This window comes from Argentina anserina, chromosome 3 (assembly GCF_933775445.1).
Source record: "Argentina anserina chromosome 3, drPotAnse1.1, whole genome shotgun sequence".
Taxonomy (NCBI): Eukaryota; Viridiplantae; Streptophyta; class Magnoliopsida; order Rosales; family Rosaceae; genus Argentina; species Argentina anserina.
In genome coordinates this window covers 23,576,669-23,600,447 of record NC_065874.1, presented here as the reverse complement: position 1 = coordinate 23,600,447, position 23,779 = coordinate 23,576,669, and the positions used below count along the sequence as shown (strand labels likewise).

General features: G+C 37.3%; 3 protein-coding genes across 4 annotated transcripts; 1 reads left to right on the top strand and 2 right to left on the bottom strand.

Annotated features, from left to right (window-relative positions):
* Window positions 1–3,603: 3,603 nt before the first annotated feature.
* On the bottom strand, window positions 3,604–5,065 carry LOC126788048 (serine acetyltransferase 1, chloroplastic-like). Its single transcript, XM_050514002.1, has one exon. It carries the CDS (start codon window positions 5,050–5,052, stop codon window positions 3,955–3,957), a length of 1,098 nt encoding a protein of 365 aa, XP_050369959.1. The 5' UTR covers window positions 5,053–5,065; the 3' UTR covers window positions 3,604–3,954.
* A 4,163-nt stretch (window positions 5,066–9,228) lies between these two features.
* Window positions 9,229–12,048, bottom strand: LOC126788053 (30S ribosomal protein S10, chloroplastic). 2 transcript variants are annotated; one of them, XM_050514011.1, is made up of 4 exons: window positions 11,765–12,048; window positions 11,362–11,403; window positions 10,095–10,425; window positions 9,229–9,553 (listed from the first exon to the last, which is right to left on the bottom strand). In XM_050514011.1, the coding sequence occupies exons 1-3, from the start codon at window positions 11,999–12,001 to the stop codon at window positions 10,114–10,116; spliced, it is 591 nt and encodes a 196-aa protein (XP_050369968.1). In that variant the 5' UTR covers window positions 12,002–12,048; the 3' UTR covers window positions 9,229–9,553; window positions 10,095–10,113. The 2 variants fall into 2 exon arrangements, with proteins under 2 accessions (XP_050369968.1, XP_050369967.1); XM_050514010.1 differs by having other exon boundaries at window positions 9,229–9,534.
* A 9,353-nt stretch (window positions 12,049–21,401) lies between these two features.
* LOC126788049 (pectinesterase QRT1) lies at window positions 21,402–23,170 on the top strand. The gene is made up of 5 exons (XM_050514003.1): window positions 21,402–21,718; window positions 22,013–22,208; window positions 22,329–22,532; window positions 22,629–22,864; window positions 23,023–23,170. The coding sequence occupies exons 1-5, from the start codon at window positions 21,402–21,404 to the stop codon at window positions 23,168–23,170; spliced, it is 1,101 nt and encodes a 366-aa protein (XP_050369960.1).
* Window positions 23,171–23,779: the final 609 nt, after the last annotated feature.

Genomic DNA, 23,779 nt, shown 5'->3' with positions numbered 1-23,779 from the left:
GTTGCCAAGAACAATGGTAAACCTAATAGGAGCATTCCTTGGATGAAGGCAATGACTATTGCCAGCACGAAACAATTAATCCCAAGGGATTATAGTGCAAGTCTTCTAACAAGTGGAGAGAAGATTATGGTTACATGTTATGACCATCCTCTTTTTGGGTGCTGTGATTTCTTTGCATCCTTGAAAAAGAAGGAAGTCAACTGTACTCTTGCCACCACTACTTCGCTTGAAAAGATAGAAATGGAAGAACACCAAAAGGTTCATATCCATGATTTGGATCTCGAATCAGCTCCAGAAGATTTTAGTCCAGATGGGTCCTTTGACTTTGATGATGAAGCACATCTTAACATCATCAATAGGATGGAAGGATAATTGCTTGCCGACCCATGTGGCCAAATAACATTTTCCTATTGTTTAAGTTTTTGGCTGCCGACGCTAAAGAACAACCGACTTACTTTTCTTCAAGAAAAGTTATCTTCTTTTTATCAAGATGGGATTTCATCTGTCTCCCACTCATCTGTGAATCAATTTGAATTATAAGTTGGAGTTCGAGGCCAGTTTGAAGCGGATATAAGGAGCTCGATCTTACGAAAGGCATGAAAAAAAAACAAGAGGAAAAAATTCTTCCAACCTTAAGAAGTTAGAGAGTGAGAATAGTGAAGTATAGCGAATAGTGTTCTAATATAGTCTGAGTGTGACTGTGTGAGAATACTTCATCTGAGTGAAATATTTGTCTACTGTAATCATCTAGTGTAGTGTGTTTTTCCTACAAGTAAGTGTGTATTGTGTATGTGTTTATTGTTAATCATATGTAACTAAACAACCTTTAGCTATTTACCCAAGAGTGAGGCTCTGGGTTTTGTATATGTGATTATGGTTGTATAAATACTCTTGTGTGTGCCCATAACCTTCGTCACAAAAATATTTTGACTTTTTTCCTGTATTAGTCATATTTTTATCCTTTAGATAACTGAAATTTTACCATACTAAGGCAGTAGTGATTCCGCCAGATTAAAAATCATTTAGATAAGAAGTCGTTAGGTTGTTTACGTGGCATGTTGAAGTCTAGTCCTTAGGAGTGTAAGATTTTAGTTTCTTCATGATAGAGTAAGTAAGTAAGTAAAAAAAAATCAGAAGGGTATAATTGTACTTTTAACAGAGAGATAACGGTTTAGACAGTCTTGATCAAATTTTGAATGTTTGAGGGCGCACGTGATTAAAAACAAATAATGGGGATACAACTGATTAAAGTCTCAAACTTCAAGGTAATAAATTGAAAATAATTCATATAATTATATACAAATTTATATACATAATCATGCATACAAAATCAACTTATCTCGCTAACAATCAATCACATTGTAAGAGAAATCATAAGAGTGAGTTTTATAAAGGAAAACGTTTTACTTACCTATCAACCGTTGACGATCAAGTTCATATTACTTTTAAAAAAAATTCATTTTCTCCAATAATTTCTCATTACATTAGGACAACAAAGGAAACATAATTCATGGAATGTCCTACTCACACTTCAAATGTCACAAGTATCACATATTCCACAATTCCACTACCATGAAGTAAAAACATTACACAATATCACATAGCCAAGTGTACATGTATATTATTATTACCATTAAATACACACATATAAATAACTATATTATATCTATAACATCCTACTTACTCTAATAATATTCACTTGCATTATCCAATGTCCATAATCACAAAAGTTCTTCATACCATTTTCCCTTTTAAAATATCAATTTACATCCCATAATCCGTAGACAATAAAGCTCATATAATTCAAAATAGAGTATATTGTAGAAACCAATTTTATAAGTTAATGAAACGTATACTACGTTTAAATGCATATAAGAATTTGCATCAATGAGTTTTACTCACCTTTTTATTCCCTCAATACATTCAATATCACCAAGACAAACACAAAGCTTCCAATCCAAAGCCTTTCGTGACATCAGCAAGAGCCAAAACGTCTCGGAAGTGGCTGGAAATTGGCCAGAAAGTTCCTTGGAGTCGCTGGAAAATTTTCCGGAAATTCGCTGAAACGTCCAGGACAACAACGTCGACGGAGGTCGAGCCTTGCGGGCGTCACTACTCCTCGCACAGTCGCCAGCATGGCTCAAGGAGGGGCTCAAACGGACGGCAGAAGAGAGACGGTTCAAATGGGACTGGTTGCAGCCAAAGAGGTGGCCCGATGGCGGAGAAATCGGCCGGAGAAGTTTTGTGGTGTGGGAGGGAGTCGAGGAGGAAGAAAGAGAAAGAAAAGGGGGGTGCGGCTCCTCTTGAAAAAAAATTGATTTTCTTGTTTTAGGGTTCCCTCTTTTCTACTCTTATTTTTACCACTTCTAAAATTGTCTTTCATCATTTCTGATTCTTAACTTTTTCATTCGATATCTGATTTACACATGCCGCATGTCGTAGAACTTGTATCGATTTTCATGAAAAAAGTTTCCAAATATAAGCTACAAGTCAAAAATCAACTCTTGAGCCTTTATAAACTTAATCGTTTTTTTGAGTTTTTAATTCTCGAAATCGATTTGACTTCAAACAATGACTAAGTTGAAGACGTAGAATGAGATTTTACTCAAATCACCATTTAATAATTAAACCTAATGAGGCAGGTTATTACAGCTAATGAGTCACTATTTCCCAGCTCTATGACTGATGCTAAGACCCTTATACTAGGAGTACTCTTTGCTACAAACACAGCTTCCATGTATTGCAGAAAAATTGGATGGCTGCTATCTTCTTTTTTTTGGGTTAATGGATGGCTGCTATCTGATAATGCTTATAACACCAAAGACACCAAATTGTGTCCCACAAACCAGTTATTAAATAAACTCCCTAATTATTCTAACCCCACCATTCAAAGATCAGATCTCATATATGCACAAATGTAAAACAAACAAACACTAGATAGATAAAAGCAGCTACATAACAAGTGAAAGATACTATCATATCACATGTTCATATTATCAAGATCCCGAATATGTTTTTGCATGTACTTCAGAATTCTAAATCTATTCAGAGATCTGTTTCAGAAATATTAAATGATACTAGCAAATTACAAGACTGCTAACAAAAGAAACTTGGTTCTTACCAGGAAAGACAAACCGGAATAAGCCCATTATTCTACAAGCACAAACAGCTAATTAAGATTTTAAGATAAGTCAGCTCAAAAAACTCAAATGCCGAAAATAGCTAATATATCTTGAAAGAGCCTAAGAACTGAAACTCAAAAACATGTTACTACTCTGTCCATGCAATGAAACCAGCTGGAGTTTCTGTAAACTTTGTTTACTAAAATCCCACTCTTATTATTTGCTAGTTCTTTAATTAAACTTGCCCAATAGTCCTCTCCACCTTCCCTCTATTGTGATTATAAAAAGCTTGTTTGAAGTAGCTGAATTCATTAAGAATAGAACTACTGATGTAATGCCATGATTGACCCAATACAATCTCTTAGAGTAGACTACAGAATTCAGTAGTATCTTCAGTCTTTGCAGAACTTTAGAAACCAATGTGTCTATAGATAGCAGTGTGTCAATGACTGAAAACTAAAGGATGATAAATCAGCCGAAGGAAGGAAAGAAATTGATAACTTCATATTTATAGCATACAAGGTCTAAACTTCTTGAAAATGATACAAATAAAGTACATAAAATCACAGGGGAGCTGATTCCCTCTACGACTCTGTTTGCTAATAGAAGAACCTCAGTTCTCGCTGTGATCACAGGCACAATGGGATAAAAAGGCTTTATCTCAGACTTGTACACCAGCAAACCAGCTGCTTCATCACATTATATCGGCTCAAACCCTCTCTGTTTGCTATTAGGAGAACTCGGGTTCTCACTTACACCAACAAACAATAAGCCCCCGCCACATTACAAAGACCAACTCATCCATATTGCAAAAAAAAAAGCAAACCCCTCTCTAAATAACATAATCAGACCATTCAGAAATGTGGGAAGTATGGTCCATAGTAAAACTAGCCATCTTATCAAGCTTCTTCGGATTCTCCTTCCCTCCAATCAACCTAGCCGGGTTCCCAACGGCAGTAGTCCTCGCCGGCACATCCTTCAAGACCACAGAACAAGCCCCAATCTTAGCCCCCTCCCCAATCCTAATATTCCCCAAAATACAAGTCCCTGCCCCTATCAGCACCCCATCCCCGATTTTCGGGTGCCTATCCCCACACATTTTCCCAGTCCCTCCCAAAGTCACGTTATGCAAAATAGACACATTGTTCCCAATCACCGCCGTCTCACCCACCACAACACCAGTAGCGTGATCCAGCAATATCCCGTGCCCGATTTTCGCCCCCGGGTGAATATCCACCGCGAAAACCTCGGAAACCCTGTTCTGTATCAGCAACGCCAACACCTTCCTGCCCTGTGACCACAGCTTGTGCGCCACCCTATGCGCCTGGCAGGCCAAGAACCCCTTGAAATTCAAGAAGCACTGAGCATAGCTAATGCAAGCTGGGTCCCTCTCTTTCACTGCTCTCAAATCCTCCTTGACAGCCCTGATGACCTCCCCATCTTCCAGAAACACCCCCATGAAAATATCCACCAGGGTACTGCAGCAGAGGCTGGGATTGCTCAGTTTCACCGCCAAGTGATTCGCCAAGGCGGTTTCTATTGAAGTGTGACGTAATATAGATGTGTAGTAATAGCTCGACAAAATGGGTTCGTGTGCAATATCAAATCGAGCCTCCTCTTGCATTTTGAGCCATAACGAATCTGGGTTTGGTTGCTGGTGTGGGTCCGGATCATCGTCTGCGACCCTGCGGGTCTGGGTGGTTTTGGGGCGGCTGTGGGTGAGGGGAGCGCGGCAAAACTGGATGAAATTGTATTGGTTATCTTTGTCTTGACAAATTGGGTTGTTGTTTTGGGAAGTGTCGATGCAAGCAGCCATTGGATTCAAGAGGAGGAGGTTGTGGAAGTTGGGATTGGGAAGGAGTAGTTTTGGGGTGGACAAGAAGAGGGAGGAGGCATTATATAGGGATCGAGGTGTGGGAAGACCTTTCATGGAAGAAGGAGAAGTTTTGTTGGGCAAGAAAGGAAAAAAAAAAAAAAAAAGGGAGTGATGGTGTGCAGGCGGAATGTGTGGAGAAAATGTAAACGTAATTTGTGATGGGGTGGTCCAATGGTCTCCAGTCTCCAGTCTCCAGTCTCAATCATCGACATCGTTTTGAGACTTCTTGTGTTGCTTTGAGGCTTTCAGTTTGAGCCATTAATAAATCGATTTATTGTTCTTCTGTTTTTCCTCTTTTTCTCTACGGAGTATCGCATTCTTTTTGGTTTTAAAAGAACTCTTTACGTGTGTTCTTATAAGCAAGTGATGTTGTAGCAAATCGTCCCACACATTTTTGATCTGTTTAGAGGAGCCTTGTGCTTTTTTTGTGGATATCTTAATACGGTGAAAACTCTATTGCTTCAAGACTTCGTAGAACAATTAGAACGAACTCTCAATTTTAGTGAGAATAAGTTTAAATTGGATATGAACTTTTCTGAGAACGATGTTTGATTTTTGAGCGACTCTGAACTTAGATCGCTGTGTACTTAGTGCAGTTCATTCTTACTTTGAGAAATCATTTTCGTTTTGATAATTCTTTTTAGTTTTGTGGCCAAAGTTTTTGGTTTTTAGAACTGAGAGAAATTCATTTGCAAGTTTGATGGTGGTCATACATACAAATGTTCATTTTTTGAAGGCAGGTTGGGGGGACATAGAGCCTTGACCTCAAAAAATAATTGTACATCCTGAGTTTGAGAGTACACTGAGGAGGCCATAGAGGCTTGCTCATACAAATGTTCATTAATTTTGAAATTATTTCGATCTATCTACTCTGTGGTCAAGCCATCTCTTGACTGTATATGCTTCGAATGTGGATGCCAAGTTTCTCTGGCCACGCCAATTCAATGCACTTTCCTCAATTTTGTATGAGGAAGGTAAGAATGAATCCTTCCATGATTAATTATTAACATACTTTTATTGGAAATAATTGAAGACTACAATTCAATGCACTTTACTCAACTATTGAATTGCCACTTATTAATCATGACTCATGAACTATTGACATCATCAAATTTGAGGTTAAAAATCGTCGTTTCTTGATATTTTTAAGGAAAATTCTTAACTTAATCTAATGTCTAATAATTTTCTTATATTCATGTCGAATCCATTTTTTTATATCGAAGGAGAAGAAAATACCTTTGGTTTTTGGACTAGAAGCAGAAGTGGTATTCCTTAATTTGACATTTAAAATTATAAAGAAAACCAAGAACAAAAAAAGAATGAATTATCTTTTTTGGGTTTACCTACTTTAAAACCCAAGAAAGAGCTCGTTATGATTTCGAATCAAAATGGAAAATAATCGATGGCATCTAACTCGATAAAGCCTCATGGATTGATGGCACAACATCAGTCACAAAGCGAGTCATACCAAATTCCAAAAGAAAATAAACAAATAAAACATTCGAGTTAGAAAACTGGAGTTTGAAGACGACCAACCTTTGTCGAGATCGTACGCCGTGAAATGCTTGCAGCAAGCTGAGGCCTGGAGATGGCCACCCGCCTTCAGCCTTCCTCCTCCATATGAATCACCCTGAACTCCTCGGACATACGCCACAGATTATTTCCCGGTCATCAATGGATCTTCCCCGGGAGTCTCTTGCCCTCTTCCCCAATTCAAATTTGAAAAATAGTACAAGTCCTAATTTATTGGAAAAATCTATGAACGAAAATCTCATTACAACTTAATTATTCATGGTTATTAAAACGAGCACGAAACGTTCTTTTATTTCAGCGAGCTAAACAAGATCTTCACAGTAGACACTACTTTGGTCAGTTTGGTGCGAATTCTACAAAGAATCATTACATATTTGGACTAGCAATGATACTTCCATTTCAAAATTTTATAGTTGAGTAATTTTTCTAACATGTCACCGTTATTTTAAAATAAATTAATAGTTTCTCTAACCACTATTTGTCGATTGGTGTCTAGTTAAGTACAATTGTATAGTAGAGATTTTTAATAATATTCCATGTCTATGTAATGTTCATCTCTTATATCCGACAGTTTGTTAAATCAATGCTCAAGGATAGTCGCATAACCTCTCTATTTTAAAAAAATGTCTACCTTAAAAAAGAATCTGCTCAATTTAATATACGAGAAAAAATAGAACTTGCCAATCCCTCCAAAAATTTTTTAAGTGTTTGATAAACTCACACTCTACCAAAATAAAACATTGATTATTTTAATCATGAACCTTTTATTATATCAGGAAGTAATCTTATATTCATTAATCATGAACATCTAGAGGTTTGTATATGGGACCATATGTTAAAAACCAAAACTGGAACGTACGTAACGGGTTACATAATTTAGTCATTAACGACATAGCCAGACAGAATTGATGGCTTTTTTCGAGTCAAACCTGACTTCTTATCCACTCTTCTGGAATCCAAATCGAATATGAGAGGCGCCACATCATCGCTCACGTCACTACTAAATATAACCACTGTGCTACTCCATCTCTCTTCATGACTTCCATCTGAGGTCTCCCAAAAGTCATTAGTCTGAATCTTTAGATTAATTTGTTCATTCCTATATTGGCCCCTTACTATAAATTTCTAGCTCCGCCTTGTGCACGGCTATAAGGATTAAAGACTGTTGTTTAAGATACTTCAAGCATCTCCAACAGCTCTTCTAAAGCTCAAATAGTTTTTGTCATAGAGAAAATACATCCATTTTTATTTCTAATAGATCATCTAAACCGTCCTTTATAATAGAGAAAATGGAAAAAGAAATAAATAAAATTTCTAGATTTGTAGAATTTTTAAAATCTTTATAATTTTGAAAACAATCTCTAAATTTTATTTCTTAAAAAAAAAACTCCATCCTAAAAAAGAACAAAAAAAAAGATTTATCACTCCTTCTCTAATCTTGGTTTAAATTATGACATTAAGATATTCAATTTGATTTTTATTTAATTATACACATTTGTATTAAATTTTATACAATATAATAGAGCTATTAGAGTTGAGACCTTTTCTAATTTTTTATTTTAGAGATTTGGTATTTTCATTCTCTATAATAGAAAATTTTGAGAGGAGCTGTTAAAGATGTTTTTAAGAGTAGAAAAGTAGCATGTTCTAGGTACCGAAATGTAAGAGCTAATGAAATATGTCTATAGTTGAGTTCATTCAGACAACTAGTGCTATGATGACCATTTACAGTGACTACTATAGTTGCCAAACAAAAAATCCATAGTGACTACTATTACCTTATATGGGGTGTGAGGATTCCTGGGCAACCAAGGAACACTGGGTTTTGCCGAATTTTAGATAAATGATTACGCTACTACTAAGATTATTAAATTTGGAGTATTTTTCAAAGTCGAACTCGGTTCGATCTGTTGGTAATTGTTGGATCCTGACTTGAGGAAAAATCTAGGAAGCACCAACACAAATGCATTATGCCCAGACTAGCACACTCTCTAATCCTAACAGTCCCTAACAGAATGGTCCCTTGCCCCTATTACCACCCCATCACCATCACATATTTCCAGCCAGTTCCCCCTCACATCTTCCGGAATATGGACTTTCCTATCATAACCAACTCTATTAGGATCAGCTAATAGCAGGATAGAGCAATTTCCCTCCTGCGAAGTTGCCCAGGGATGAATGTCAACTGTGCCAAAGCCAACTCTATGTAGCATCTTAAGCTAGACAGGCAGTATCTTAACCAGTGATTTGCATTTGAATCAACAGTGGACATAACTAGTGAAACTGCTTATCCAGTTTCTCTGCAGTGACATCCATTCTTCCACAATTTATTCAGCTTTGCACAAAAGACCATACAAAATTGCACGTCTGTTCACAAGCTCAATTTAGTCGCAAGGTGATTCACAGGCCACTTACTAAAGAATTATGAGAATTTTGAAGGCAAAATATCTTGGAACTGGGTCTCTCAAATTATGGAATTATGAAAATAATGGAATTGTTGAAAGGATAATTCATCTGGGGCTGAGAAATAGCAGGGAGTACTTGTACGGGTGTGGATAGAGTTCCTGAATCGTGCACATCTATAAAAATAAAGATGCTAAAAATGCTGAAGCAATTAGCAATTAGCAATGAGTCTAAAAAATTAGTAGCGAGTCTAATGACAAACATGTGAGGGAAGCATATCAAAAGCCGCTACCACATACAAAGTAAAATGTAATATAATTTCCTATTGACATTACATTTTCAGTGGCTCATGAAATTGAAACATTCTAAACAGAGTAACTGAGCATATGCAAAGATATACTGCCAATCTCTATTTCCACTTCCAAATTCAAAATCGGCAATTCAAATATCCCATGACACAGCTTACAACATAGCCAAAACACATGAATTTTACGAAAAGGTCAAACTATCTTAAAGCTTGCTCTTGAGGTTTATCACCCTCCACAATATGAACCTGAGCCATTGATCCACCTTCAAATCCATTTACTAGAAATCCAGCACCTAACATGGAAAATTAGCTCTATAAGCCAAAGAAAAGGGTTAAGAGCCAGGAGCATATAGAAGAAAGCTACAGCCTACATGTATTACAAGGACACAAATTTTCTGGTTTAGCTAAGACAAAAGTAGGTAACAAGCACTAAGGATATGAATTCCAGGACATAATTGGTAAAATGAAAACGCGTGCAGGATGGAATGGATGCAGTATAAAGGTGAAAATGAAACTGGAAACAGGAAATAATTGACCTTAGAGAGTTAAGTAATAAAGAAAGACCATGCACATCAAGTTTAGCATACAGTAATGGGTATGTAAAACAACAAACAAAACCAGACCAAGAATAGATCATTTGCAATACATTTGAACTTGCCAGAAATGGTCGAGCAAAGTGAATGAGAAAGAGTATATCAATTCCAGTGTAATGTGTGAACAAAACAGAAAAGATTTTTAGGGATGGACATCAATTGAAAGGAAATACGAAGGAGCTTGGCAATTATAATTTATAACTTATAGAACTTTAATTCTGTCAAATATGGTTGTTCAAACATGAGAAGGTGAGAGATACCTAAGCAGACCCCGCTTCTTCACAGCTTGACCTCAACATCAACTCCAGCAGGAAGGTCAAGTTGCATAAGGGAATCAATTGTTTGGGCTGTTGGGTAAAGAATGTCAATAAGTCGCTGGTGGGTACGGATCTCAAAATGGAACCTTGCATCCTTGTGGACATGGGGTGATTTCAAAACACAGTAGATCCGCTTTTTGGTTGGCAAAGGCACAGGACCCATGGTCTTTGCATTTGTGTTCCTAGCAGCATCCATTATCTGCTTGCAAGAATCCTCTATCAGAGGAACAAAGTATGATCTAAGCTTAATCCTAATTTTCTGCTTTGGTGTTATCTGAAAAAAGGAACAGCTTGAGATTATCAGAAAACAAATTCTTTTAGAACATCACAAAATACATAATTACAAAAAAAAAAAAAAGAGGAAACAACTGATTTCTAATTTTATTCAAACCAGTTATTTACATTAACTTAATTATTTCCAAATGGCCTCATTTCTAGAAGCTCTACATCTTTTCACTTAACTGCCATTCCAAAGTGTCCCATATATAGGGGCAATAAATCATTCTAGACAAACAACCCCAAGTCGACATGGAATATGTTCACCAAGTCTGTAAGGAATCAAATGTAGCTTTCTTTGCCACATAACTCTCAACATGTAAAAGGTGAACATATATGTGTAGCAGGATCTACATGCTTGCCCTTTAAGATGAATTTGCAGCATATCCAAAAAGTTATATGTACAAATGTTCACTACTTTTCAGGTTAGAGTATATTGCATTCAATTTGAATATGTAAAGACTAGTTGAGAAAGAAAATTTTGAACCCTGACTCTGTCGCATAGCGAGTATTACCTAAAACCTCAATCGCATATGTCTTAACAAACGACAATAACTTTATAGACCACTCAGCAAGAGACCGAGGAGAAAGCAATTGATAACGTTTTAAGCAGCACTCCACTAAACAACATAGTATTCCAAGCACATTGGGTTTCCATACATTTCTTTGTGAAACCACACTTGCACCACTTTCGGCGCAACTCTCTACATTACACTTAAAATAAGCTCCGTACTCAACAACATTTACAAATTCAGAAAGGCTTGTAATGAGTCTTTATTCTGCGGACTCAAAAATCACTAGCGGCAGTGTTGCATTATAAAAACCACCGAGAAATAAACTGTTTTCTTATCTCAACCCACTGCAGAAGCTTATAAATATCATACCCCAATTCAAAATTCAAACATCATTCACATATCAATACAATCATAGTTACCTTATCATCCCCACCAATGCTGAGTGACGAAGTGCTCGGAGTCTACAAAAACACAAACAAGACACATCAGATGAAAGCAACCACAAAACACAACACCTTAAATTCACATTTCCATAACTCTAATCATAAATAAGCTTCATTCAACAGCTGAGAACCCTAATACACAGACAACATGTCCACTCTATTCTGTTCAAGAATTCCAACACAGCAACCCACTTAATTATAGCTAAAACCCAACACTCCACTACCCACAAAAGCAATTATAGTTTTACTTATAATCCAAATCTATCAGTAGAATCCAAATACAGAAAGACCGAAGAACTGTAATGATTCTCAAACTCCACATTTTCACAGACAAACAGAGAATTAGGAAATGAAACCAAATGGGCTAAGAAACAGAGACCTCATCGGAATTGGAGCCATCAAGGATTTCCGGCGGGGGTAGAGGGCTGTCGAGGACTTCAGGAGCAGCATAAACCCTAGTGGAGGACTGTGAGGGTCTCAAAGCTGAAACCTTTATGGCATTGTGGGAAGTGGGGATAGAGAAAGAAGCGAACTTGGATTTGGATGAAGGAAATGGGGAGGAATTGGAGAGAGGAAGAGAGGGAATTAGGGTTGCAGAGATTGAAGAAACCGCCATTAGAATTGAAGAGAGTGAAAGTTTTTGGAGGGTGGAGAGGAGAAAAGCTTATAACTTGTTGGTTTTTTTTTCTATTTCTTTTGGTATAGATAAAGAGAGCGGATTTCACGCATCAAAATACAGTAACACTCACTAATATTATGTAAGTCACATACGATGTGAGTTCTTATATTTTGTTAGTGTTGATTGACAACACAGGGACTAGGTCTTGTAATCGCCACTTTTACACGATGTTCCATCTCTATTGTTGTTGATCGTATGTTGAGAACTTGAGACTGTCCAATCAATTATTTTGCTCTTTAATGAGTTTAATCATCTCTTAGATTACAACTTTCTAGATCACTAGCAAGTTATACGGTATGGCGATGGGTGAACTGTTGGAAAATGGTTAGAAAAACCATTTAAAACTAAATTTTAATTGATTAATTAAATTAAGTTAAACTTATAATTAATCAAAGATGAACATAGATTTGAGTTCTCTATAATGAGGGCTACAAGATCATATGTTTGTTTGTGTAATTTAGTTTGTGGGTGAATAAGAAATTGTCACTCAAAGATGGCTACTTAGAATGAGGGAAATGTATTTGTCCCACATTGGAAAGAGAAGTGTTGAAAAGACTTTATATAGAATCCATTGTGTATTGATTGTAAAGTGTGTAAGCCCCCTTATACCCTCTCGCGCACGCGCAGGGGGGTGCAAATCCTAGGTCACAAGGGAAACTCGTGTATGCCCGTGCGACTTGCGGACACGAATGCAACACCAAATTGAGGGTCGGAACGCATATTCTTTTTGCATTTCTGAAAATTCGGTTTTGACTTTTCAAATTTTCTTGACTGTTCAAATTCTTCTTTTGTAATAACTGAGTTATTGTGTGTTATGGAGAATTATAACAGAATTGAAATCAATGTTTGTAACATATGTAACTCATATATGTTATGATCTCTTGATTTCTATAACAGTCATCTTATTAATTGCTGATTGCAAATCCTCATAGTATAAATAGCCACCATCCTTTCATTGTAAAATCATTCCACTCGAAACACAATCCTCTCCCACTCTCAAAATTCTTAGCTTTTCTCTGGTGATAGAAAGAGGTACCTTTCGAGTTCGTTGAAGGTTCTAGTTAGTAGTGCAACTTCCTAGAATCGTTTAGTCGTTATATCCTGGGAGACAAGCGTCAAGCATCCTTGCACCGGTAGAAGAGGCGTAAACGTCTTAAGGATAGTGTGGTATCACACACGTCTCGACTAGTTCTTCCATCATCAATCGTTCAGTATTTTGATTGAATTTCTTTTCGTGTTCTTCGTTTCTAATTTATAATTATTTATAATTCAGCTTATTAAATTATATATGCAATATATCACTGTTTTTATAACAATCTTAAGACGTTTAGTTTTGATATTGCTTATATAATTTGTATTCGATATTTATCTACAATTTTTCAAGTAAACTTACACCTTGTGTGTGTTTCAGTTTCTAAAAATAACTAACGGAGAAAATTCTAGAAATGCCAAGGGACCTTTGGTGCCAACTGTGCCTACTGCTCCCGTTGTACCTATCTCAGTATCCCATGGGGAAAAACCTAAGAAGTTCAATGGTTTGCATTTCAAGAGGTGGCAACAAAAGATGATGTTTTATCTGACCACTCTGAATCTAGCAAGATTTTTGACGGAGAATGCTCCTGAGTTCAAAGAAGATGACCATGGCGATCAAGCAAAGATTGTTGTTGTAAATACATGGAATAATTCTGACTACTTACGTAGGAATTATATCATGAATGGTCTAGCCGACTCATTGTACAATGTGTACATTAGCATGGGAACGGCAAAGGAGCTATGGGAATCTTTGGAGAAAAAATATAAGATCGAGGATGCCGGCGCCAAGAAGTTTATCGTGGGCCGCTTCCTTGATTATAAAATGGTGGATTCAAAGACCGTGATGAGTCAATTCTCTGAAATTTAGCTAATCCTGCATGAGATTCACGTTAAAGGAATGCAACTAGGTGAAAAGTTTTCAAGTGGCATGTGCTATTGAAAAGTTACCACCTGCTTGGAAGGACTTCAAGAATTATTTGAAGCACAAGCGAAAGGAAATGACCATGGAGGATCTAGAGGTTAGACTTCGCATTGAGGAAGACAACTGAGGATCCGAAAAGAAAGCATGGATCAATGGCGTCTCTGCTAAGGCAAACATGATGGAACATGGTCAAAGTTCCAAAAACAAGAAAGGCAAGTATCAAGGGTCCAAGCTAGGGCCAAAAGGAGGCATCTCCAAAATGCCAAGGTTTGAAGGCAAGTGCTACAACTGTGACAAGACTGGTCACAAGTCTGTCGACTGCAACAAACCAAAGAGGAATAAAAGGAAGGAGGAAAACCTGATTGAAGCAGTCACTCAGGATGTTGCAGACATGAATCTCTGTTGCATGATATCTGAGATGAACATGGTGGATTCAAACCCCAAGGAATGGTGGATGGACACTGGAGCCACCAAACATGTCTGTGCTGACAAGAAGATGTTCTCCACCTTCGAACCATCTGAGGATGGGGAGATTCTGTACATGGGGAACTCTGCAACCTCTGCCATCAAGGGGAAATGAAAGGTGATTCTGAAGATGACCTCTGGAAAGGAGTTGACTCTGAACAATGTCCTATATGTTCCGGAGATCCACAAGAACCTGATTTCTGGTGCAATGTTGAACTCTCATGGGTTCCGCATAGTGATAGAGTCTGATAAGCTTGTTTTATCCAAGAATGGAATGTTTGTGGGTAAGGGCTATGTATCAGGTGGGATGATCAAAATGAATGTAATGACTTTGATCAAGAAAATGAATGAAGCTTCTACTTCCACCTACATGATTGAGTCTTCCAATTTATGGCATGGTAGACTAGGACATGTTAATTCTGATACTTTGCGAAAGTTAATTAACATGGAACACTTACCAAAATTACAAATTAATTCAAAACATAAGTGTGAAACTTGTGTAGAGGCTAAACTGACTAGATCATTTTCCAAAGTGTTGAAAGAAACAGTAAACCCCTTGATTTGATTCATACAAATGTGTGTGATTTAAAATCAACGGTATCTAGAGGGAATAATAAATACTTTATTACCTTCATAGATGATAGCACGAAATATTGCTATGTGTATTTGCTAAAATGTAAAAGTGAGGCCATAGAGAAGTTCATTCTCTATAAAAATGAGGTTGAGAACCAACTCAACAAAAAAATTAAGGCACTAAGAAGTGACCGAGGGGGTGAGTATGAATCGCCATTTGCTGAGATTTGTGCTCAGAATGGGATTATACATCAAAGGACTGCTCCATACTCTCCACAATCCAATGGTGTAGCAGAACGCAAAAATCGTACTCTAAAGGATATGATGAATGTTATGCTACTCAGTTCTGGGATGCCACCCAACATGTGGGGAGACGCGATTCTCACGGCAAATTACCTTTTAAATAAGGTGCCCAAAAAGAAAGAAGAGAAAACTCCATATGAGTTATGGAAAGGGAGAAAACCATCATACAAATACTTAAAAGTTTGGGGATGTTTGGAAAAAGTGGAAATTCCTAAACCTAAAAGGTGAAGAATGGGCCTAAAACGGTTGATTGCATCTTTATTGGATATGCACATAACAGTTCGGCTTATCGATTCCTAGTCCACGATTCGAATATTCCTGAAATCCATGAGGATACGATAATGCAATCGAGAAATACATCTTTCTTTGAAAATGTATTTCCACGGAAGTCTAGAGATGAATTTAATTCTTCTAAACGGGCACGTGAAGACAACCAAGCCGAAACTGATGATGCTCAGGATTAAGAATCTGAGTCAGAGTCCGAATTTGAGTCTGAGGTTGAACCTAGACGAAGTAAAAGGGCAAGGACCGCAAAGTCTTATGGACCTGACTTCCTGTCATATATGGTTGAAGGTGATCCCCGTACCTTCAAAGAGGCAGTTAGCTCTACTGATGGTCCTCTGTGGAAAGAAGCAATCAAAAGTGAGGTTGACTCCATCATGCAAAATCACACTTGGGAATTAGTGGATTTGCCACCTGGGTGTAAGCCTTTGACTTCCAAGTGGATTTTCAAAAAGAAATAAAAAGCTGATGGGTCAATAGCAAGTACAAGGCTAGACTTGTTATTAAAGGCTATAGGCAAAATGAGGGTTTGGATTATTTTGACACTTATTCTCCTGTGACGAGAATAACCTCCATACGGATGGTACTTGTAATTGCAGCGTTGCGCAAACTTGAAGTACACCAAATGGATGTAAAGACGGCTTTCCTAAATGGAAATGTAGAAGAAGAAATCTACATAGAACAGCCATAAGGTTTTTCTGCTCCTTCTCAGAGTAAGAAGGTGTGCAGATTGATTAAGTCATTATATGGCTTAAAACAAGCTCCAAAACAATGGCATGAGAAATTTGATAATGCCATGATCACCAGTGGATTTAGAATAAATGAAGGTGATAAGTGTGTATATGTCAAAGACACTGAAAATGGATATATCATTCTATGTTTGTATGTGGATGATATGCTTATCGTTGGGAAAAACGATAAGATGATCAAGTCTACTAAAGACATGTTGAATTCTAAGTTTGACATGAAAGACTTGGGACTTGCTGATGTCATTTTAGGAATTAAAATTACGAGAACATCAGAAGGGCTTGTGTTGAGTCAAACGCAGTATGTGAACAATATTCTTGGGAAATTTAACAAGGAAGGTTCTGGAATTGTCAGAACTCATGTAGATTTGAATCTACATTTGTCCAAGAATAAAGGTGAAAGTGTTTCTCAATTAGAGTATTCAAGAATAATTGGGAGTCTAATGTACTTAACAAGTTGTACAAGACCAGATCTAGCTTATGCGGTTCATAAGCTAAGTAGGTACACGAGTAATCCTGGAGCTATGCATTAGCAAGCGCTTGGAAGAGTACTCAAATACCTAAGGTATACTCGTACCTATGGGTTGCACTACACATCATACCCAGCTGTTATAGAAGGGTTCACTGATGCGAACTGGATATCTGACATGAAAGACTCAAAGTCTACTAGCGGATATGTATTTATGTTAGGGGGTGCAGCCGTATCCTGGAAGTCCTCAAAACAAACAGTTATAACTAGATCCACAATGGAGTCTGAGTTTGTAGCACTAGACAAATGTGGGGAGGAAGCAGAATGGTTACGCCAGTTCATAGAGGACATTCCTAGATGGACAAAACCTGTGCCTGCGATTGGTATACATTGTTATAGTCAATCTGCAATTAGTAGGGCACAGAGCAAGATGTATAATGGTAAGTCTAGACACATTCGTCGAAGACATAATACCATTCGACAACTACTCTCAACTGGAGTTATCTCTATAGACTATGTAAAGTCTAAGGATAATATTGCTGATCCTTTAACCATAGGGTTAAACAGAGAGTTAGTTGAAAAATCATCGAACGGAATGGGACTAAAGCCCATTGAAAATTAAAAATCACTACAGTGGATACCCAACCTAGCTGACTGAAGATCCCAAGATCTAGGTTCAAAAGGGAAAACCAAATTGTAGAGATTAGTTCGGATCACTGTGGGGAGTTCCCCAAGTCCATTCTTATGATAAAAAACAATGATACCCGTATGAATGAGGTTAAGCTAAAAACTTTTAATGATTCTTATGCGTCGAGAAATCGAGCAGAGTAATGCGGGTTACTCTTAATTAAGAGATCACCTATGCAAGAGAGAAGTGGGGACGAATAGTTCAAAGACATCGCATCTACTATTTAGTTAGTAAAGTAAGCATACTTTTATAAGGGAAGGTTCAAAGGGTCAAACCTACCTATCCTATGCAGGTTTCAACCGTAGAAATCTATCACCAAATTCTATCGAGTCTTTGGTGGCCAATTTCATTCATGTGGGGAATTGTTGGAAAATGGTTGGAAAAATCATTTAAAACCAAATTTTAATTGATTAATTAAATTAAGTTAAACTTATAATTAATCAAAGATGAACATATATTTGAGTTCTCCATAATGAGGGCTACAAGATCATATGTTTGTTTGTGTAATTTAGTTTGTGGGTGAATAAGAAATTGTCACTCAAAGATGGCTACTTAGAATGAGGTAAATATATTTGTCCCACATTGGAAAAGAGAAGTGTTGAAAAGACTTTATATAGAATCCATTGTGTATTGATTGTAAAGTGTGTAAGCCCCCTAATACCCTCTCGCGCACGCGCAGGGGGGGTGCAAATCCTAGGTCACAAGGGAAACTCGTGTATGCCCGTGCGACCTGCGGACACGAATGCAACACCGAATTGAGGGTCGGAACGCAGATTCTTTTTGCATTTCTGAAAATTCGGTTTTGACTTTTCAAATTCTCTTGAATGTTCAAATTCTTCTTTTGTAAAAACTGAGTTATTGTGTGTTATGGAGAATTATAATAGAATTGAAATCAATGTTTGTAACATATATAACTCATATATGTTATGATCTTTTGATTTCTATAACAGCCATCTTATTAATTGCTGATTGCAAATCCTCACAGTATAAATAGCCATCATCCTTTCATTGTAAAATCATTCCATTCGAAACACAATCCTCTCCCACTCTCAAAATTCTTAGCTTTTCTCTGGTGATAGAAAGAGGTACCTTTCGAGTTCGTTGAAGGTTCTAGTTAGTAGTGCAACTTCCTAGAATCGTTTAGTCGTTATATCCTGGGAGACAAGCGCCAAGCATCCTTGCACCGGTAGAGGAGGCGTAAACATCTTAAGGACAGTGTGGTATCACACATGTCTCGACTAGTTCTTCTATCATCAATCGTTCGGTATTTTGGTTGAATTTCTTTTCGTGTTCTTCGTTTCTGATTTATAATTATTTATAATTCAATTTATTAAATTATATATGCAATATATCACTGTTTTTATAACATGAGCTTGACGGTTGGTTGCTCTTAGATCAACCTAGGTATGATAATACTTGATTCAACAACGACTACGTGATGGTAGACTGGCTGGTAAATTTCTCACTTTAATATCATGTTAAACAACGAGTAAATTAAAGTAGTTCATAATCGGCTACTGATACATCTTGAAAAACTTCGTACAGTTAGGGCTCGAGCCAGCTACCTGCTCCCGGATGGTTAAGGAGAGAGCCGGGAGAGCTCGAGTTAATTCTAGAGCCCGACCGACCGCTTGCCATAAGATGGATACTTTTGAGATCCCCAGCCACGAGAGCCACCATATTTAGGCATAGCCGATGATCGAAATGTTTCCTCTCAAGCTTCTTCTCAAGACGTTTCCCAAGTGCAATCTTCTGGTGGTGCCACTACTACGGCCACAGCCTGCATTGCTTACCACTCCTACTCTACATGCGAACATTAGACGATTTGTCGATTTGAATCGACTATGCCATATCTTGTGACTGCGCGCAAAAGTTTCCGTCTTTTGGTACTTGATGGACTCATACCACCTGATCGACCTCGTCCTCGATCTCCTTAATCATTCGGGAGGTAAGGTAGTGATGAATGTTGATACTTAAACTAGCTATATTTAGATAGAGACAATTACTGGGACTGCATCCTGTTTTAGCTGGCCGGAGAAGTTACTCCTGCAATTATTATCTATGATTTGCCTGAATTTTTTCCAGTCAAGAAGAACACGAGGAACTGCACATTAGCTGGTACAACCAAGATTAAAGATTGCTTGAAGCTTTAAATTGAAGACTCTAGTTTCTACTTGCTAATATCATTTCTTAGTAGTATGTATAAATGTAAATAGGAGGTTTCATAGGGAAAACGAAAAATCTTTTTCTTTAATATTTTTGTGTACGTAAGACATGTAAGATTGAAAGTCACTAAAGATCGATGTACATATGTATGTTCATCATCATCATGATCATCATCCCATGTGAGTAATTGACTAAGTTACCACTTACCAATGGATTCATCATCAGTTGTTACAAGTAAGAAATGAATGACATGCAGGCATATGGGGGATACTCGAGCACAGTGAAGACTTTGGTTCGTTATCATTTATTTTGCGTGGCAACTAGCTACATGCAAGGCCTACGATCAATGTGAAACTATGGCAAGTAAGGGAGATTCGACGAGCATGGCACTCCAAGCAGAATTTGGAAGATCAACGCATTCTTACCTCTACTTGCTGTAGGAACAAAGTTGGAGTAAAATGATAGGAGATCACGCAAGCAATCTTACTTTCTCAACTATGTCATGAAATGCTGGTTACTATCTAGACCATCTAAATATATAGCTTATTTGTGATGAAGATGAATATGGTTTCTTGAATGGGTTGTTAAGCTTGTATCTAAGGCCAGAGAGAGTTCGAACATCCTCGATCACCGGCCTCCTCGAACCAAATCTGAAATATTTGTAATATAAGCTCTTTTAAAGTTACTTGATCTGAATTATTACAACAGGTAGAACTTTTATTCGGTATCTAGAAAAACCTTCTCTGTAAATGACATATATAAAACAAACCTAAAACACACAAACCAGCGCGATAACTCGTCCACTAGTAAATATAGACTAGCAGAGCCGAATAATAGGTAGAACTCAAAGCCTAGCCTTAACCTTGGACTTTTAGATACTCTCATGGTCTAATTAAGGTTGTAAATTTGATTCACAAAAGAGTAGTTGTACAGTAAAAAAAGTTAGCACCGTAAACTCCTCCACAATAAAGAGTAAAATCACAAACTGTTACAAAGGGATAAATATGATGAGACAAAATCAAGTTACTAAATAAATGTAATCATTTTGGACCCTAATATATAGTTGGACGTGCGCGCATAACGTGCGTGAACTGCCTTGAGGGTGTGACGAATTTCTGAATCCTTAATCATTTCCTCCAAAGCCTCATGCAAAGAGACCCTCTGCCTCTGTCTATGTAATCAAATCCCACCTCAAATCCTAAAGGCCTTTTCTTTTTCTCTTGTAAATCTCTCATGTCAGTTTCATCCTCCTAAGAATAACATAACCGCTCTTTTCCACCTTCAAGAGCTAAACCCTTATAACTTCTATGCATATAAAACACCGAACTTCACTTGACAAACTCCCATCAATTAATTTGGAGCATTAAGTTTTGCTCTGAGCAAGAGTTTGATGACTAACCCAAGTCTCTTTAAATTCCTGAGCTTATAGTTCAATCTATGCAATATCTCTGTGATCCTTAATATTTATGATTCTTCTTATATATGCTGCTGATCTCAACTCTGTAGCATTGTCACAAGCAACATCCCACGCTCCCCCATTTATTATTTTCACCACTTTCACTCCTCCCTCAATTCCAGAAACCAACCAAAACTTCAAAACTAGTTGTGCAAAACATCTCCTTCTTGGATCAGCTTTCTGGGTTTCATGTACTTCTTAGTTTTTGATTGTTTGAAGCCACTACTTTTGAGACATGGACTTGGGTGTTTTTAGTGCTTCTGTTGCTGCTGGTGCTGGTTTAGTTCTACTTGTTTTGTTGGGTGGTTTTCAGATTGGTTTCTCACAAAGTGAAGCATATAAAAGAAGTTATATCAGCTGGGATGATTTGAAGGTGGATGAGCAAATGGTTATTGGTTTGAACACTAGAAATGAACCACAAAACGGGACGTGCCTCATTGTTGTGGACAAGAATGGAGGAGGAAATTCTGTGACAGTTCAAGGAGCAGTTGACATGGTTCCAGATCATAACACTCAAAGAGTCAAAATATACATTCTTCCCGGAATTTATAGGTTAATATCCTCTTCTTTTCATTTTCGTATAGACATGGCTTCTGTGAGAAAAGAAGTTGTTTCCATCTGTTTGACAGAAGCCAAAAGAATATCCAGGTCTTGCAGAGTTTGACAATTTCTGTGTTTTTGAAGGAGATGAGTTAAAACTCTGATGAGCTACGTGGGCAGTGGTAGTCACAAATAATCTTAGTGGTTAAAAATATAATAACACCACCTATGTATTTCTTGATGTGCTTTAATTTTTGGAGTGTGAAAATTTAGTCTTACCTTCTTTTTCTTGGTTATGTTTTGCAGAGAGAAGGTGCGTATACCAATAACCAAGCCATACATATCATTTATAGGGAACCTGAATCAAACTTCCGAGACTGTTATAACTTGGAACGATAAGGCATCTGATAAGGACATCAATGGCTTTGAACTAGGAACATACAGAACAGCAACTGTAGCCATAGAGGCTGATTACTTCTGTGCAACAGGGATCACTTTCGAGGTAATGACTGACGCGCAAGTCTGAAAGTATCACAATGAGACTTAAACGATTTGAAAAAGTTTGTTAGAAGTTAAAGTATTTGTTAAGTGATTGGTTTACAATTTCAAGCTGTTATTGCAGAACAGTGTGGTTGCAGTGCCAGGAGGGTATGGAATGCAAGGAGTGGCCCTTAGAGTTGCAGGTGACAAGGCCATGTTCTATAGAGTAAGGGTCTTGGGAGCACAAGATACACTATTGGATGAGAATGGATCACACTACTACTACGAATCCCACATCCAAGGAAATGTGGACTTCATATTTGGCAGATCAAGATCACTCTACCAGGTACAAAATTTGTCTAGCACTTCCATACATAACTTGCTCTTTAAGTTTCTTATAATTCTGATGCTGTTTGAATTGGCTTCTTGCAATTGCAACCAGGACTGTATCATTCAATCAACAGCTAAGACCTATGGGGCCATTGCAGCTCATCATAGAGACTCCCCAAATGAAGATACAGGGTTCTCTTTCGTGAACTGCAAAATCATCGGAACTGGAAATATCTACTTGGGAAGAGCTTGGGGAGCTTATTCGAGAGTACTATATTCGTACTGCCATATTGACAACATAATAACTCCTCCAGGGTGGAGTGACTGGAACATCCCACCAAGGCAGAGGTATCCTTTGAGTTTAGCATTTGGCAGATTACAAATCAGATTATTTGCTCCCTCTAATAGTACAGTAGCCTTTTTTAGAGTTCAATTAACATGGCCTCACATCCTGATCACTTATACTATTTTCAAGCATCTAACAAAAACTGATTTTTCTCTAACAGGACTGTGGAATTTGGAGAGTACAAATGCAGAGGCAAAGGAGCAGATAAAAGAGGGAGGGTACAATGGTTGAAGTCTTTTAGTAATGCGGAGATAATCCCTTTTCTGGATACCAAATTTATATATGGAGAGCAATGGCTTAGACTATAGTTTTTGTAATTTGTTCATAATTTTTTTTTTCTTTTCTATCTTTTATTCTTTGATCCACTTCAGTGCCAATTGTAATCTCAAGTTGCATGCAACAAGGAAATTTGTGTATTTATTTTAGATACCATTTCTAGAATTTCTCAATTTTTGCCCTAAACGGCATCACCATTAATTTTTTAAAGGAGTTTATGTGTATTTGATTCTTTTGTCACTCTCTTTACATGTCCTCTGTATTCCATCTAAACAAGTTGGAAATCCGTGTTTCTTGATTTTTTTAGAAATTCTATGTATTTAGTTCTCTTATCTCTCTTTATGTCTCCTTAGTATTTCTCGTGATCTTATTAGTTTATTTTCTCTCCAAAAGACAGCATATTTAGAAATTAAGATGCATTTGAAATAGATGCATGGGATGTGTTCAAACTTATAAGTGTTCAAACTTGAACAACCTTTTCAATTTTTTCAACAGTACTAAGTTTTTCATAATTTAATCTTTGCCAATTTAAGTGAGTTCTAAGATTTATTCCTGACTAAATTTTGCGGATCAACAAATCATTCTGTAATCCTGTTGACTAAATTCCAAATATGGAACCTTGTACTTGAAAGAAATAACAG

What these genes read in the sequence shown, in the direction of transcription:
- LOC126788048 (XM_050514002.1), bottom strand. Translation starts at nt 5,052, where the DNA reads ATGAAAGGTCTTCCCACACCTCGATCCCTATATAATGCCTCCTCCCTC.
- LOC126788053 (XM_050514011.1), bottom strand. Translation starts at nt 12,001, where the DNA reads ATGGCGGTTTCTTCAATCTCTGCAACCCTAATTCCCTCTCTTCCTCTC. An exon ending in ATGGCTCCAATTCCGATGAG is followed by an intron (nt 11,404 to 11,764) that starts GTCTCTGTTTCT and finishes GTGTTTTTGTAG; the next exon opens with ACTCCGAGCACTTCGTCACT. An exon ending in GCATTGGTGGGGATGATAAG is followed by an intron (nt 10,426 to 11,361) that starts GTAACTATGATT and finishes TCCTTTTTTCAG; the next exon opens with ATAACACCAAAGCAGAAAAT.
- LOC126788049 (XM_050514003.1), top strand. Translation starts at nt 21,402, where the DNA reads ATGGACTTGGGTGTTTTTAGTGCTTCTGTTGCTGCTGGTGCTGGTTTA. An exon ending in CAACAGGGATCACTTTCGAG is followed by an intron (nt 22,209 to 22,328) that starts GTAATGACTGAC and finishes CTGTTATTGCAG; the next exon opens with AACAGTGTGGTTGCAGTGCC. An exon ending in GATCAAGATCACTCTACCAG is followed by an intron (nt 22,533 to 22,628) that starts GTACAAAATTTG and finishes AATTGCAACCAG; the next exon opens with GACTGTATCATTCAATCAAC.